Genomic DNA, 14,191 nt, shown 5'->3' on the forward strand with positions numbered 1-14,191 from the left:
GGGAAGCAGCCGCATAGCACAGGGAGATCAGCTCGGTGCGTTTTGACCAACTAGAGGGGTGGGATAGGGAGGGTGGGAGGGAGACGCAAGAGGGAGGGGATATGAGGATGTATGTATATGTATAGCTGATTCACTTTGTTATAGAGCAGAAACTAACGCCCCATTGTATAGCAATTATACTCCAGTAAAGATGTTAAAAAAAGAAAATTGTTTTTTTCAAAATGCTATCCCAAGGAACTCAACTCTTAATGGATCAGTAGTATTGACCACCTGCATGGCGAAATTTCCGGATGCTGCATACTGTTTGAGACTATTGTGGCCTTAGGTAACCCTCACTTTTCTCTCCAGGTTTTAACTTCCATTCAGTACTATTTTCTTCCAGTCTTTGGCATTTATCCTATGGAGTAACCTAAAGTCTCTTCTCTCTCATAACTCCTAAAGATAGCACTCATTTATAAAGTTCATAATATAGACAGAAAAGAAGTGAAGAGGGTAAAGCCCTGGTTTGAAAAGCAAAAATAAAAAGGCATGAAAACAAGTACCAATAACCCCTAATACTTTGAAAAAGAGACATAGAACCAAAAAACTTGGAGACACTTTTTGTGTTCATAATGTTGAGTTTGGTATTGTGTATGGAATGGATAAACAACAAGGTCCTACTGTATAGCACAGGGAAATATATTCAATATCCTGTAGTAACCTATAATGGAAAAGAATAAGAAAAAGAATATATATGTATAACTGAATCACTTTGCTATATAGCAGAAATTAACACAACATTGTAAATCAGTTCTACTTCAATAAAATAAATTTTAAAAATAATACTGAGTTTGGGATGCAGAGGAACTAAGTTTGAGAGTCCAGATTTTAAAATTGGATAGATGTGGGCTGTAGTCTGAACTGTGGCCCATTTTATCTGTGTGGCCTTGAATCACATTCCCCTTTATGAATCTGTTTCCTTATCTGCAAAATAGGAACAATAATATGACCTGCTTCTAGGTTTCCTATCGATATGAAACAGGAGAACAAGTATAAAGCTGCTAGCACAGGACACGGAACATGGTCAAGGCTGACCAAATGGTAGACTTTGTTATTATTGTTATACACATTAGTAGAAAATTTGTACACATAGTATGACTTAGTTTTCACTTTGGACAATCCACTTTGGGACCAAAGTTCCTCTAAAATGAAAGGTTGGACTAAAAACAACCTCTTAAAGGCCCCTTCCAGCTTACTGATTTCCTCTGAAATACCATGGATAAATTGACTCACAGCCTGAAAAGTTTAAATCATCTAGTCTTCCTATGAAGGAACAGAACAGAGTCCCAAATTCCAGAATGTCAGAGGGACGATGGAGTAGATGAGGAAGTGGGGATGGAATTTTTCATGGCAAAGGTCCCTTTTCTGAAAGGGTGAAATATTAAACAATAGGAGCCTGCCTGACAAGGAATGAGACAGCCATTTGTATCAAATACACATTTGGGTACGAATTAAACAAGAAACAGAAATACTAGTTTATTAACACGGATCAATTCATTTTTTATTCAGTGGATGAATGAGTGAATGAATGAGCCCAATCTGTTTAATTGAAATATTTATTGTCAATATCTTCAATATCCTATTTTATCCCATGAAACGAATAATTCAAGGTGGCTGAAAATGCTTTAGGCCAAACCAGTATTGGAAAACTTTGCTTCATGTGGTTCTAGGTTGTTGGAAAAAAATGGTACCAATTGCATCATTCTGAGGACCAAGACATCGTATGCAATATGGAGGGTCACTACTTATTTCTTTATGTCTTCTCTCAAATTTAAGAATAAAGGGACATAGTTACCTTTCTAATCATGTAGGAAAAGGAGAAAAGAGAATTTTGACCACATCTAGAAATACTTCTCAAGTATGAAACACACCTACATGTTCATGATGGAAAAATTGCATATCAGCTCTTAGACTGTGTCCCAACTGTGAACTCTGAATTGTCTTGGCAATGAGTGGACAGAGGGTGACATGAGGCTATAGGAAAATTGATTAGTAGGGACACATAATATTGGTGGAACTAGAATGCATCTGGCTGCTTCCATTGACAATCTAAAATCTCATGTTTCTACAGGGTCTGGGGACCAGGAGAAGCTTTTGTGATTCTGTAAATGTTGACGGTTCATTTTTCTCCAAGGCACTTCACAGAGCCAAAGGTCAGGGAACCTCAGAAATTCCTTGTCTTCACCCAATTTATTATATAATTTTGTGTGCTCATATGTGTTTGAGTCTTGATTTCCAAATAATATCCACAACAATTTTAGATGTTTATATTTTTGCCTTTTCAGATTTCAAGTTGGTGGTTTTTCAGGTTATAATATGAAAATGCTGCTCACTTCGCTCCTTATGATAATTTGTTCCCATGTTTCTGTCAACCAACATTCTGGTAAGGAAAAAAATGAAAAGAATTCTTTTCCTTAATTTTCATTATGGAAAATAATATATGAGTTTGACTTGCTTAAAAGTTAAGTGTTTTGTTTTGCTTTGTTTTGATTTTGATGATAGTAAGGGTGGGAGTGGCAGCTCAGTTTCTTTTGATGTCACCCTGTGTTCCTTTGAAGATCATTTGTTTCTGGATCTTATTCCTTGTTCACAATAGGAAGATATGAGAACTATTTTCTTGTCCTCAGTTTCAACTACTTCTAGGTCTTCTGGGAGGTTGCATGAAAATTCTCTTTTAACATTAGGTTCAGGCCTGGAAAATTTGAAATGTCTCTTCCTAATTCGTTTGTGCCAAAACATTTGTCTTGGTTAAGCATCCAGATTTTGCTCCAATTTAAACTGAGTGTCTGATTATTGTAAAGAAAGTGCTTTTACCCTGAAGAGAGAGCTCCAGAGCCATCCACTGTCAGCAATCTATGTCCAGTGGACTTGAAGTCAAAATACTGGCCAAGCCTTCACAGCCTCTACCACCTCCTAAATAATCCGTTCTTATACTGGTCGCTTCATGTCCAGGGCCACCTAGATTGGCTTTTACAGTTTTCTCAAGGACTCCGACCTTGGAAGCAAGTTTTCTGGAGAGACAGATTAGACTTTGCCCTGCAAACATCTTCCTTTGATGTCTCGCTAGGCCTATTATTAAGCTTTTTAAAGAAAGACAGTGCTTTTTCCCCAGTTGTTCTGTGGTTCACATACAGTGATGGGCCTGGTTAGAACCTAAATATGCCTCCTGTGCCAGTGGCTACATTTCTTTTCTCCATACAAAATATGGGGATTTGTCCATGAATAGAAAGGTCACTTTTGGTCACAAGTCAAGCCATCCTACGCAGTACTCACCTGACAGTCCTCAGAGGGGTTCCAGACTTCTCTTGGAGGAAGATGTTGATCCCCTCAATTAGTTTTTCCCCTGAGATTCTGCTGGCTATATGATCATCAAAGCAATCTCAAACTGGTTGAAATCATGTTGCTTAGAAGAAAAGAAAGAATGATTTTATCCACTATGCCTTGATCAGACTGCTCTAAAGAGAATGAAGTAACATGCTGGGGTGCCAAAGCTGATTTCCTCACAGTTGTAGACAAGAAAAGATTGAAGTTCTTTTAATTTGATTAGAATTTATCTTGTGACTATTTCAGATAATCAGAAACTCAGAGTGAGGAGAGACCTTAGATATTTTCTAGTTGAATCTACTCATTTAAAATATGAAGAAACTGAGGCCCAAGTATATTGAATGGCTTGACAGAGCTGGAAGAATTAGCTGATAACAAAGTCAGGACTCACATTGCTTGTTCAATTACACTGTATTTTCTTAAACATACACCATCCAGACACACACAAATATTTCCCTCCCTTCCCTGGACCAGAAATGGAGCTTATAGAACAGTTGTAAGAGCTCTGAATTCAAACCAGCAGACAGACCATGAGCAAATGATATTTTGTGCTTGAACCAAATAACTCTCTATCACATAAAAATATAATTTTACATACCTAGCATTGAATCCGGCATCAAATGAAGCCTTAAAAGCTCAGCAAAGTATTGTATTCCTCTATAAAAATTATATTCTTAATAGAAATTAAAAGTATAATCCTATTCCTAGCTTAAGGTAGGAATGCTAATGTTTCTATCACATTTTACATTTGTGAGAATAAATTTACCAATTATAATGCCCACTCATCAAAAAATATTGTAAATAACTTTAAGATAGATTAATGCAATCTCATATTTATGGTTTTTAGGATTCTTTTTAAACTTCACCAATTTGACACTTTGAATACAAAACTAATATGTTTATAAGTTAATCAGATCACTTGCTGCTTTGCTTAAGTGGAAATCACAATGAAAGGCTATTTTTTAGATTTCTCCATTCAAATTTGATTTGATTAGATTCTCAATGAAAATGTTTATCGTGTTGATATAAATTGAAGTCAAATTCTGAAAGAAAAAAAAGACATGGGGAAATTATCCACTAAACATATAAAAACCCATGATTTTTAACTTGTTTATATTTACCTATTTCTACTTAATTCCTTGCAAAAGTGATGCTTAATTTCATGATCAGTTCAAATGAGAGGGTGTATAAAGAATCAGCCCAAGAAACAATATTTTTCTTGAGAGAATGTGTATTATTTTCAGTGCATTGGAAAGATATTACAAATACAAACAAAAGAGGGAAGTAATGTTTTTCCCATATGGTTGGCATTAAACTTGGTAGTAAATTTTTGAAGTTTGCTTTGTTTGTGTTTGTCTATGGGTTTGTAGGCCCTGAGTATGCCGATGTGGTGTTTCTGGTGGACAGCTCTGACCACATGGGAATTAAATCCTTCCCGTTTGTAAAGACATTCATCAACAAAATGATCACCAGCCTCCCCATAGAGGCCCACAAGTACCGTGTGGGCCTGGCCCAGTACAGCGATGGGCTCCACAGAGAATTCCAGCTCAGCACCTTCAAGAGCAGAGGGCCCATGTTGAACCACCTCAAGAAGAACTTCAGGTTCCTGGGTGGCTCCCTGAGGATTGGTAACGCTCTCCAGGAGGTACACACAACCTACTTCTCAAACGGGAGGGACAGGAGACAGTTTCCCCCGATCCTGGTGGTCCTGGCTTCAGCCGAGTCTGAGGATGCCATGGAAGAGGCCTCCAAGGCGCTGCGCAACGACGGGGTGAGGATCATCTCCGTGGGTATGCAGGGGGCGTCCGAGGAGACCCTGAAGGCCATGGCCACAGGCCAGTTCCACTACAGCCTCCGGACGGTCCGAGACCTCAGCACGTTCTCCCAAAACATGACGCAGATTCTCAAGGATGCGGCTCAGTACAAGGAAGGAGCAGTCAATGACATTCTTGTGGAAGGTGGGTTCAGGGCGCGTGTGTAGGGATGATGATAAAATGCTTCTGGAAGATCAGCAAGAGGAGAGGATGGAGACTCTATGAATATCCCCTTCCCCAAAAGCTGGGCTGCATTTTCAGATGTTAAATTCTGCATAAATCATTCTGCAATGATTGTGGCCTTTTTAAATCCAGTGAACTTGGTGAGCCTTGGTTTTCCATGCTTCACTTATTGCTCATCATTCACAGGCTGCCTCCACCCTGCTCCCAGCTGCCTGAGCTTTCTTCCTGGGCTTCAGTTGCTATGTGGTTTTATTCCTGGTTCATTTAAAAGGTCGATTTGCTCCTAAAAAATCCTTGACTCCAGAAGCCGTATAATGTCATCACAGGATGTTAGAGCTTGAAACAACTTCAGGAAGTCCAAAACCTCTGTTCCACAGAGAGGTACTTGCGGGCCCTCTTAGAGATGATGTGACCTGGCCCTGGACGAGGCTGCAGTCTGGAGTCAGAGCCACGCCTGTGTGGTTTCAGTCCCGTGCTGCCCCTTCCTGCAGCTCTGTTCTAAATTAGCTTCCCCGTGTTCTGCTCCAACTCCAACCTGCTGTCCTGGTCTGTCCCCTTGTGCTCTCCTATTAGCAAGAATGGCCAAGAGTTTATGAACATCATCCAAGAGAGGGGCAGGAGAGAGCCAGTAAAAAAACAATTTGCTCAAAGTGTACAAGACCAAACAAGTGATGTAAGAAACTCACATTATGTCTGGTTAAGTCAGTTTGAGTGAGATGACATATAAAACTGTCTATTGATACTGGAGAATGCTGCTTTTCTTGTAGCAATCTATGAAATATGGGAATCCTATTACTAGCATCTTTCCCGAATAAAATATTGGAATGTCAATTGCTATTCCATTACCATCCTTTAAGAATGTTTGGACTATAAATACTGATTTTATTAGTGATTTTAATACAATAGCAGTAGCTTCTGTTCACTGAGTGACTTTTATGTGCCAGGTCCCATACTAAACACATGATCTCATTTAATCCCCATAACAACTCTATGAGATCATTATTATGGTTACTTATATTTTACAGATGTGGAAATTGGAGCTGGGAGGTTAGCTAAGCTCCCACCTTTGAACCCAGGACTCTCTGATCTCGGCTTCATAATCATTTTGTACACCTCCTTCCATCTTTAAGGGCATAACTAAGTTCTGGTTGAGTTCTCTGTGTCTTTTAATGCTGAGCAGAGATGTTGAATTGAAACTCTGCCTGTTCATTCCTTGCCCACAGTTTGCCAAGGCCCTTCTGTGGCAGATGTTGTGTTCCTGTTGGATATGTCCATCAACGGCAGCTGGGAGGACTTTGACTATCTTAAAGAATTCCTGGAAGAAAGTGTATCTGCTCTGGACATCAAGGAAAACTGCATGAGGGTTGGCCTTGTGGCCTATAGCAATGAGACGAAGGTGATTAACCCACTGAGCAGTGGCATAAACAAGTCGGGGGTTCTCCAGGATATACAGAGCCTCTCTCCCCAGGCCGGGAAGGCCTACACTGGAGCTGCCTTGAGAAAGATCAGGAAGGAGGTTTTCAGCGTGCAGCACGGCAGTCGGAAGAATCAGGGGGTGCCACAGATAGCTGTGCTGGTGACCCATAGCCCGTCTGAGGACAACGTGACCAAGGCTGCTCTGAACCTCCGGCGCCAGGGGGTGACCATCTTCACCATGGGCATAGAGGGGGCCAGCGACGCCCAGCTGGAGAAGATCGCATCTCACCCTGCCAAGCAGTACGTCTCCAAACTGAAAACCTTCTCCGACCTGGCTGCCCACAACCAGACGTTTCTAAAGAAACTGCGGAACCAGATCACACACACAGTCTCTGTCGTTTCCGAAAGGACTGAAACCCTCAAATCTGGTAAAGCCTTTTGCTGAGAGAAGGATTATTCCCATCGTTTTGCTTTTCTCTTGTCTTGCAGGTGTTCTGTGTACAAAAGGGCTTGGCAGGCATGATGTAGGGAGGGAGAGTGAGTTCCTGACTTTTTAATTTAACTTGATAATAGGAAATGTAAATTGGGGGAGAATAAAAGCTCTTGAGGTGTTGGAATGGGAAGACGGGATTTCTTTTTTTATTTGCTCTTTTGCACAGCTTTACTTGGATTCTTTGTTACTTCTCAACACTCCAGAATACCTTCCTTTGTTATTTCCTGCTCTGCACTTTTTCCTTTCTCACCTTTGCCTCTCATGTTTCCTTGCTCTTTCCTTTCTTTCTTTTTTTTGTGTGAGTACTTTTCTCTCCCTCCTCTTCTTCCCTCAGCCTCAAATTCCAATTTAGAGAATAAAGAGGAAGCATGATTTGGATTGAGGACAGAGTAATGAATTTATTGGGAGGTACTATTCTAGTATCAGTGAGTTTAGAGAGAGACAGAGAGCAATGTATTTCATATATTTCATACATACACATGTATTTTTCATAAATTATGTGTGTGCATGCAATACGTATATATATCTGCATCCTTCAACAAATATTTACAGCATGTCGACTGCAGAAGTGTCACTGCCTGGCATAAATAAGGCCACTGACAATACCCCTGGTTGTGTTAACTGACCAGGAGTGGATGAAGAGTAAATACTTTGTTCAAGATTTCAAGAAAGACAGCACTTTGTCCACCATGTCCAGTTAAATGCTACCTTCTCTAGCTCGCAAATCACCACTTAACATTTTGCTAAGCAGTTACTCCCTGCTAAGAGAAGTGACTTGTAAAAAGCATCTTCATGTTTTCTTTCTAATCTTTTACTACATCCAGATTGACTCTGATCCTTGATACAAATCATCTCAAACTGTCACAGATAATTCATTTGGGTCTTTAACATGGAGAAACTGTTTCCCATTTTTCTGTCTGACGAGGCTGGTGTTTGCCCTTCCTCCCACCTGCCCCTGTGTCTCTGTCCCACTTGCCCCAATGCCACACTCAGTTTTCGTGTTGCATTTTAGGTTGTGTGGACACTGAGGAAGCAGACATCTATCTGCTCATCGATGGCTCTGGGAGCACCCAGGCCACGGACTTCCAGGAAATGAAGACCTTCCTGTCGGAGGTTGTAGGGATGTTCAACATCGCTCCCCAGAAGGTGCAAGTTGGGGCTGTCCAGTATGCTGACTGCTGGGACTTGGAATTTGAGATCAATAAATACACCAACAAGCATGATGTGGGAAAGGCCATCGAGAACATCAGGCAGCTGGGCGGGAACACAAACACAGGTGCAGCCTTGAACTTCACCCTGGGGCTGCTGCAGAAAGCGAAGAGGCAGCGGGAAAACAGAGTGCCAAGCCACCTTGTTGTCCTGACCAACAGTGTGTCCCAGGACAGCATCTTGGGGCCCGCAAACAGACTGAGAGAGGAGCTCATCCACGTCTATGCCATTGGGGTCAAGGAGGCCAACGAGACACAGCTGCGAGAAATCGCAGGCGAGGAGAAGCGGGTGTACTATGTGCATGACTTTGATGCCTTGAAAGACATAAGAAACCAGGTTGTTCAAGAAATCTGTGCCAAAGAAGGTAGGACTCCTTGCCTTTGGACTTCAGCTCCCAAATTGCTTTCCTGCAGTATTTATTTTTTGTTTTTTTAATTGAAATATAGTTGATTTACAATGCTGTGTTAACTTCTGCTGTACGGTTATACATATATACACATTCTTTTTCATATTCTTTTCCATTATGGTTTATCACAGGATATTGAATATAGTTTCCTGTGCTGTACAATAGGACCTTTTTGTTTACCCATCCTATACTTAACAATTTACATCTACTTTCTGCAGTGTTTGATGCTGCAGGTGTGCAGAAACAGCATAAATGACCAAGCTGAGATTCATTGACTCGTGGAGCTGTTTATTATCCAGAACAAAATGAAGGGCCCATTATAGTGTTGCTCTAATTATTATTATCTGAAGCATAAAAAGAATATTTCAGGTTTATTTCGGTTGCTTTTTAATAAAATGTGTATGAAATCTTCTAGAGCTAGATAAGTAATTTTCAACTAGGGGTGATTTTTCCCCCTCAGGGGATGGTTGGCAATGTCTAGAGACAATTTTGGTGGTGATAACTAGGGGAGTGCTAATTAATTAGCTTCTAATAAGTATTAATTAGCTTCTCCCCACAAATCCCTGTGAGGATAGATCTATGATTAGACACTGCCTGTGTAATATGATCAAATGATTTCTGATTTTAAGGAGTACTACAGGTTTATTTAAATTGCTTTTTGATAAAACATGTATGAAATCTTCTAGAGTTAGATCAATAGTTTTCAACCAGGGGTGATTTTGCCCCCTTAGGGAATAGTTGGCAATGTCTAGAGACATTTTTGGTGGTCATAATTGGGGCAGCACTACTGGCATCTAACAGGTAGAGGGCAGGGATACTGCTAAACATCCTACAGTATCCTACAGTGCATGGATTGCCCTCCACAATACAAATTTTCCAGCCCACAATGTCAGTAGTGCTGAGGCTGAGAAACCCTGAGTTACATATTAAAGCAAATTACTAAATAACAAAGAGAATAGGCTCCCTCTCATTGCCTTCAATGCATTATTTACCTGATAACAGCCCTTACCAAGTACATGCTTAACTTACATATAGAATTATTTGTGTTTTGGGTTTTTCTGTTCACTCTTAATCTTTTTACACGAAGCCAACTTGAATAACCCATCTCCTTTCTCTTGTGTAGCCTGCAAAGAGATGAAGGCCGACATCATGTTTCTGGTGGACAGTTCTGGCAGTATAGGACCTGAAAACTTCATCAAAATGAAAACATTTATGAAAAACCTGGTGAGCAAATCTCAGATTGGGGGAGATAGGGTGCAAATCGGTGTAGTCCAGTTCAGTGACATCAATAAGGAGGAGTTTCAGCTCAACAGATATATGTCCCAGGGGGAAATTTCAGATGCAATAGACCGAATGGCTCACATTGGAGAAACTACCTTGACCGGTAGCGCCCTGACCTTCGTGTCTCAGTACTTCAGCCCTGCCAAGGGGGCCCGACCCAACGTCAGGAAGTTCCTCATTCTCATCACGGACGGTGAGGCTCAGGACACAGTCAAGGACCCAGCAGTGGCACTTCGGCAAGAAGGCATAATTATCTACTCCGTGGGGGTGTTTGGCTCCAATGTCACCCAGCTTGAGGAGATCAGTGGGAGGCCGGAGATGGTTTTTTATGTTGAGAATTTTGACATTCTGCAACACATTGAAGACGACCTTGTTTTTGGAATATGCAGCCCCCATGAAGGTAGGTGTGGGCATATTCACTATAGGGGGATTATCCAAATGCCACAAATACATGTTAGTCGTTGTTTCTTGAACTAAGCAGACTACTATTTGAACATTGTATCCTAGTGGCTTTTGACTTGCTTATAGAAATGAAAGTTTCCTCAACAGAACTGTTAAATTAGACAGTAAGGAACAATTCTGATCCACCTAGATGCTTTCCCTTTCGTAGACAAAGCACTAGGGTGATGAATCCTCCATTTAAGGAAAATAGTATCGTACCGGATTTTAGGTCTGGTTCCCTAGAAGCAGAAGCTGAGTCGGGGGTTCTTGTGGAAGTGATTTATTTATTTATCTATTGCTTTTCCTTTTTTAAAAATTTTATTGGAGTATAGTTGATTTACAATGTCGTGTTAGTTTCAGGTGTACAGCAAAGTGATTCAGTTATACATACATACATATATATGTTCTTTTTCAATTTCTTTTCCCATATAGGTTACTATAAAATATTGAGTAGAGTTCCCTGTCCTATACCGTAGGTCCTTGTTGGTTATCTATTTTATATATAGTAGTGTATATATGTTAATCCCAACCTCCTAATTTATCCCTTCCCCCCCTCCTCCCCTTTGGTGACCATAAGTTTGTTTTCTGTCTCTGAGTTTGTTTTGTAAATAAGTTCATTTGTATCTTTTTCTTTTTAGATTCCACAGTATAAGTGATATCATATGATATTTGTCTTTCTCTATCTGGCTTACTTCACTTAGTATGATAATCTCTAGGCCCATGCATGTTGCTGCAAATGGTATTATTTCATTCTTTTTATGGCTGAGTAATATTCCATTATATATATGGACATTTAGGTTGTTCCTTGCCTCAGCTATTGTAAACAGTGTTGCTATGAACATTGGGGTGCATGTATATTTTCGAATTATGGTTACCTCTGGATTTAGGCCCAGGAGTGGGATTGCAGCATCATACAGTAGCTCTATTTTTAGTTTTTTAAGGAATCTCTATACTGTTCTCCATAGTGGCTTCACCAATTTACATTCCCACCAACAATGTAGGAGGGTTCCCTTTTCTCCACACCTCTCCAGCATTCATTATTTGTAGACTTTTGATTTACTGAGGAGGTGTTTTCAGAAGAGAAGTAAGGAGGGCAGGACAGGGCATGGGTAAGAGTTAAGCAAGGAGGTGGTCTCAGCTAGAGTCTGGCTTCAGCCTCATCCCACGGGGAGCACTGGAGCATGAATTACATCACAGAGTCGGTTTCACCTTGAGGCAGGGGCCCAGCCTTGTATAATCTGAGTTTGGGGGCTATGTGTGGTCCACTGAGACAGGCGATAGAGGGGTATAACCTCCTGGGCAAGGTGTCTCCCCTTTGACCTAACATCCACTATACATGTTTGTTCATTTTACAATTTTTAAAAATCAATACTTACATAAAATGAGATAATCTTTGTAAAAACATGTTGATATTTATTAAATCCTATAAAGGAGGAATATAATATAGGAACTTGAGCAATGGATGCTTCCAAGGAAATAAATAGTATAGTCACCCACATGTTCCTAGGAGACTGCAGAGTAAGGGAAGCGATAAAACTTAGGTTCAGCAGAAATAAGGGGCTGATTTATACTGCGACCCATGGGACTTGATGAAAGAGGCATTCTGAAAAACCTCTATGGAGGAGATGGATCTTAATGGAATTTTGAAGGAAAAGAGGGACATTGTTCTGTTGTTCAAATAACAGTTCTTGTCAACCCCCACTAGAAGTCTTGGTGACTGCGGTCTATGTTTTGTGGCAAGAGGAATACACCTGGATTACATGTCCTGGTAACTCCACCCAGAACAAATCTGACCTTTTTGAAGGGTGCCAGCACGGAGCAGTCTACCCCCCAGCCCCCTGGGTAATCCAAGCAGGTCCCCTGGGCAGCCGAAGGCCAGAGGGACATAGTTTCTCCTTGTGAGGACCCAGACTTTCTGGAGAATTTGGTTACGGCTCTGTACACATGGCCTCTAGTTAGGGGGGGAAGTGCATTGGCTTTAGGATTTGCAACAGCCCTACCACGGAGCAATAAAGTGGCTGTCAAGGAAGGGAATGTGGTGAGCCTCGGAGGGGGCAGGGGGAATCTTCTCACAGTTCCATTTCTCCAGAATGGATGAGTTAACATTTGGAACACACCTTCCTAAGGCCTGTAGAGGGATGGTGCTACATAGAGACTAAATCATTCACCATCTTACAATTCCACTTCTCCAGAATGAGTGAGTTGGAGTTTGGAACTCTGTACCTTGAGTTAGAATGTGATACACACATAGACTAATTGGGTCTTTCCTGCTTTACTTTTCCATGGCATTGACCCTACATTTAAAAGGTTAACGAGAAGTCATGCTAGGACCACTTGGTTGGGCCAGGTGTGAAATGGGTTTATTTTTATGAGGAGGCCCAATCATGAAAACAGATAATGTCTTAAGAAAGTCAAAAAGGGAGAAAATGTAACCTTGAAAAGTTAAACATGAAAAAATATACAGTGTTGCCAAATTCATTTTCATCTGGTCATTTCCCCAGGGTTCATTTTAAGAATAAAATCTCATCATCCCTGTGGCTTAAAAAAAATAAACAAATTAGTGTAAATGAAAGCACATGTTGAAGGTACCACTTAAACACAGGAAAATTTCCTCAGAATTTTGAATTTTTTTTTTTTTTTGGTCCAAAAGCACTTGACATGTTTATCCCTGATGATCCTGTGACCCACCTTCCCACCCCCTTCCCAACCCCTGCAGTAGGCATCACGTCACATCTGCCTTGTCCTAAAAGCCACCTAAATGAGCATTACTATGTACTGGCAGCACAAATGCATGTGTGTTGTGTCTGTTGTCCAGGGAGCGGACATTCCAATGTACAGCTTGATCCTATGGAGAGGAGACACTGGCATTTAAAAAACAGGTGGGGGAGGGGAGTCCTGCATGATGTGCAAGCTAATCTCATCCAGTTTTCCTTTCTCCTCCTTCAGAATGCAAGCGCATTGAAGTTTTAGATGTCGTGTTTGTAATTGACAGCTCTGGCAGCATTGACCATGATGAGTATAATACCATGAAGGACTTCATGATTGGCTTGGTGAAAAAAGCTGATGTGGGCAAGAATCACGTCCGGTTTGGGGCTCTGAAGTATGCAGATGACCCAGAGGTGCTGTTTTATCTGGATAACCTTGGCACAAAACGGGAGGTGATCTCGGTGCTCCAAAATGACCAGCCCATGGGGGGCAACACTTACACCGCCGAGGCCCTGGACTTCTCAGACCACATGTTCACTGAAGCCCGGGGCAGCCGCCTGCACAAGGGGGTCCCCCAGGTCCTCATCGTAATCACCGATGGGGAATCCCATGATGCCGATAAGCTCAATGCCACAGCCAAGGCCTTACGGGACAAGGGCATCCTTGTCCTGGCCGTGGGGATCGCTGGTGCCAACCCCGTGGAGCTGCTGGCCATGGCAGGATCAAGTGACAAGTACTTCTTTGTGGAAACTTTTGGAGGCCTGAAGGGGATATTTTCAGATGTGTCCGCCAGTGTGTGTAACTCTTCAAAAGTAGGTAAGATTCATCCATTAAGTTTTTAATTATCAGCAGAGGTCCAAATAAGGGAGAAACCAAAGA

General features: G+C 41.3%; 1 protein-coding gene across 1 annotated transcript in view; it reads left to right on the top strand.

Annotated features, from left to right (window-relative positions):
* The first annotated feature begins 2,361 nt into the window (after positions 1-2,361).
* The window catches only part of COL6A6 (collagen type VI alpha 6 chain), a 110,380-nt gene continuing 98,550 nt past the window's right edge, over positions 2,362-14,191 (top strand). The window contains exons 1-6 of the mRNA XM_004283433.4: positions 2,362-2,422; positions 4,734-5,321; positions 6,584-7,204; positions 8,282-8,842; positions 10,008-10,565; positions 13,553-14,128. Of these exons, the coding sequence (XP_004283481.4) occupies positions 2,362-2,422; positions 4,734-5,321; positions 6,584-7,204; positions 8,282-8,842; positions 10,008-10,565; positions 13,553-14,128 (2,965 nt within the window). The remainder of the gene's footprint in view (positions 2,423-4,733; positions 5,322-6,583; positions 7,205-8,281; positions 8,843-10,007; positions 10,566-13,552; positions 14,129-14,191) is intronic.

This window comes from Orcinus orca, chromosome 5 (assembly GCF_937001465.1).
Source record: "Orcinus orca chromosome 5, mOrcOrc1.1, whole genome shotgun sequence".
NCBI lineage: Eukaryota > Metazoa > Chordata > Mammalia > Artiodactyla > Delphinidae > Orcinus > Orcinus orca.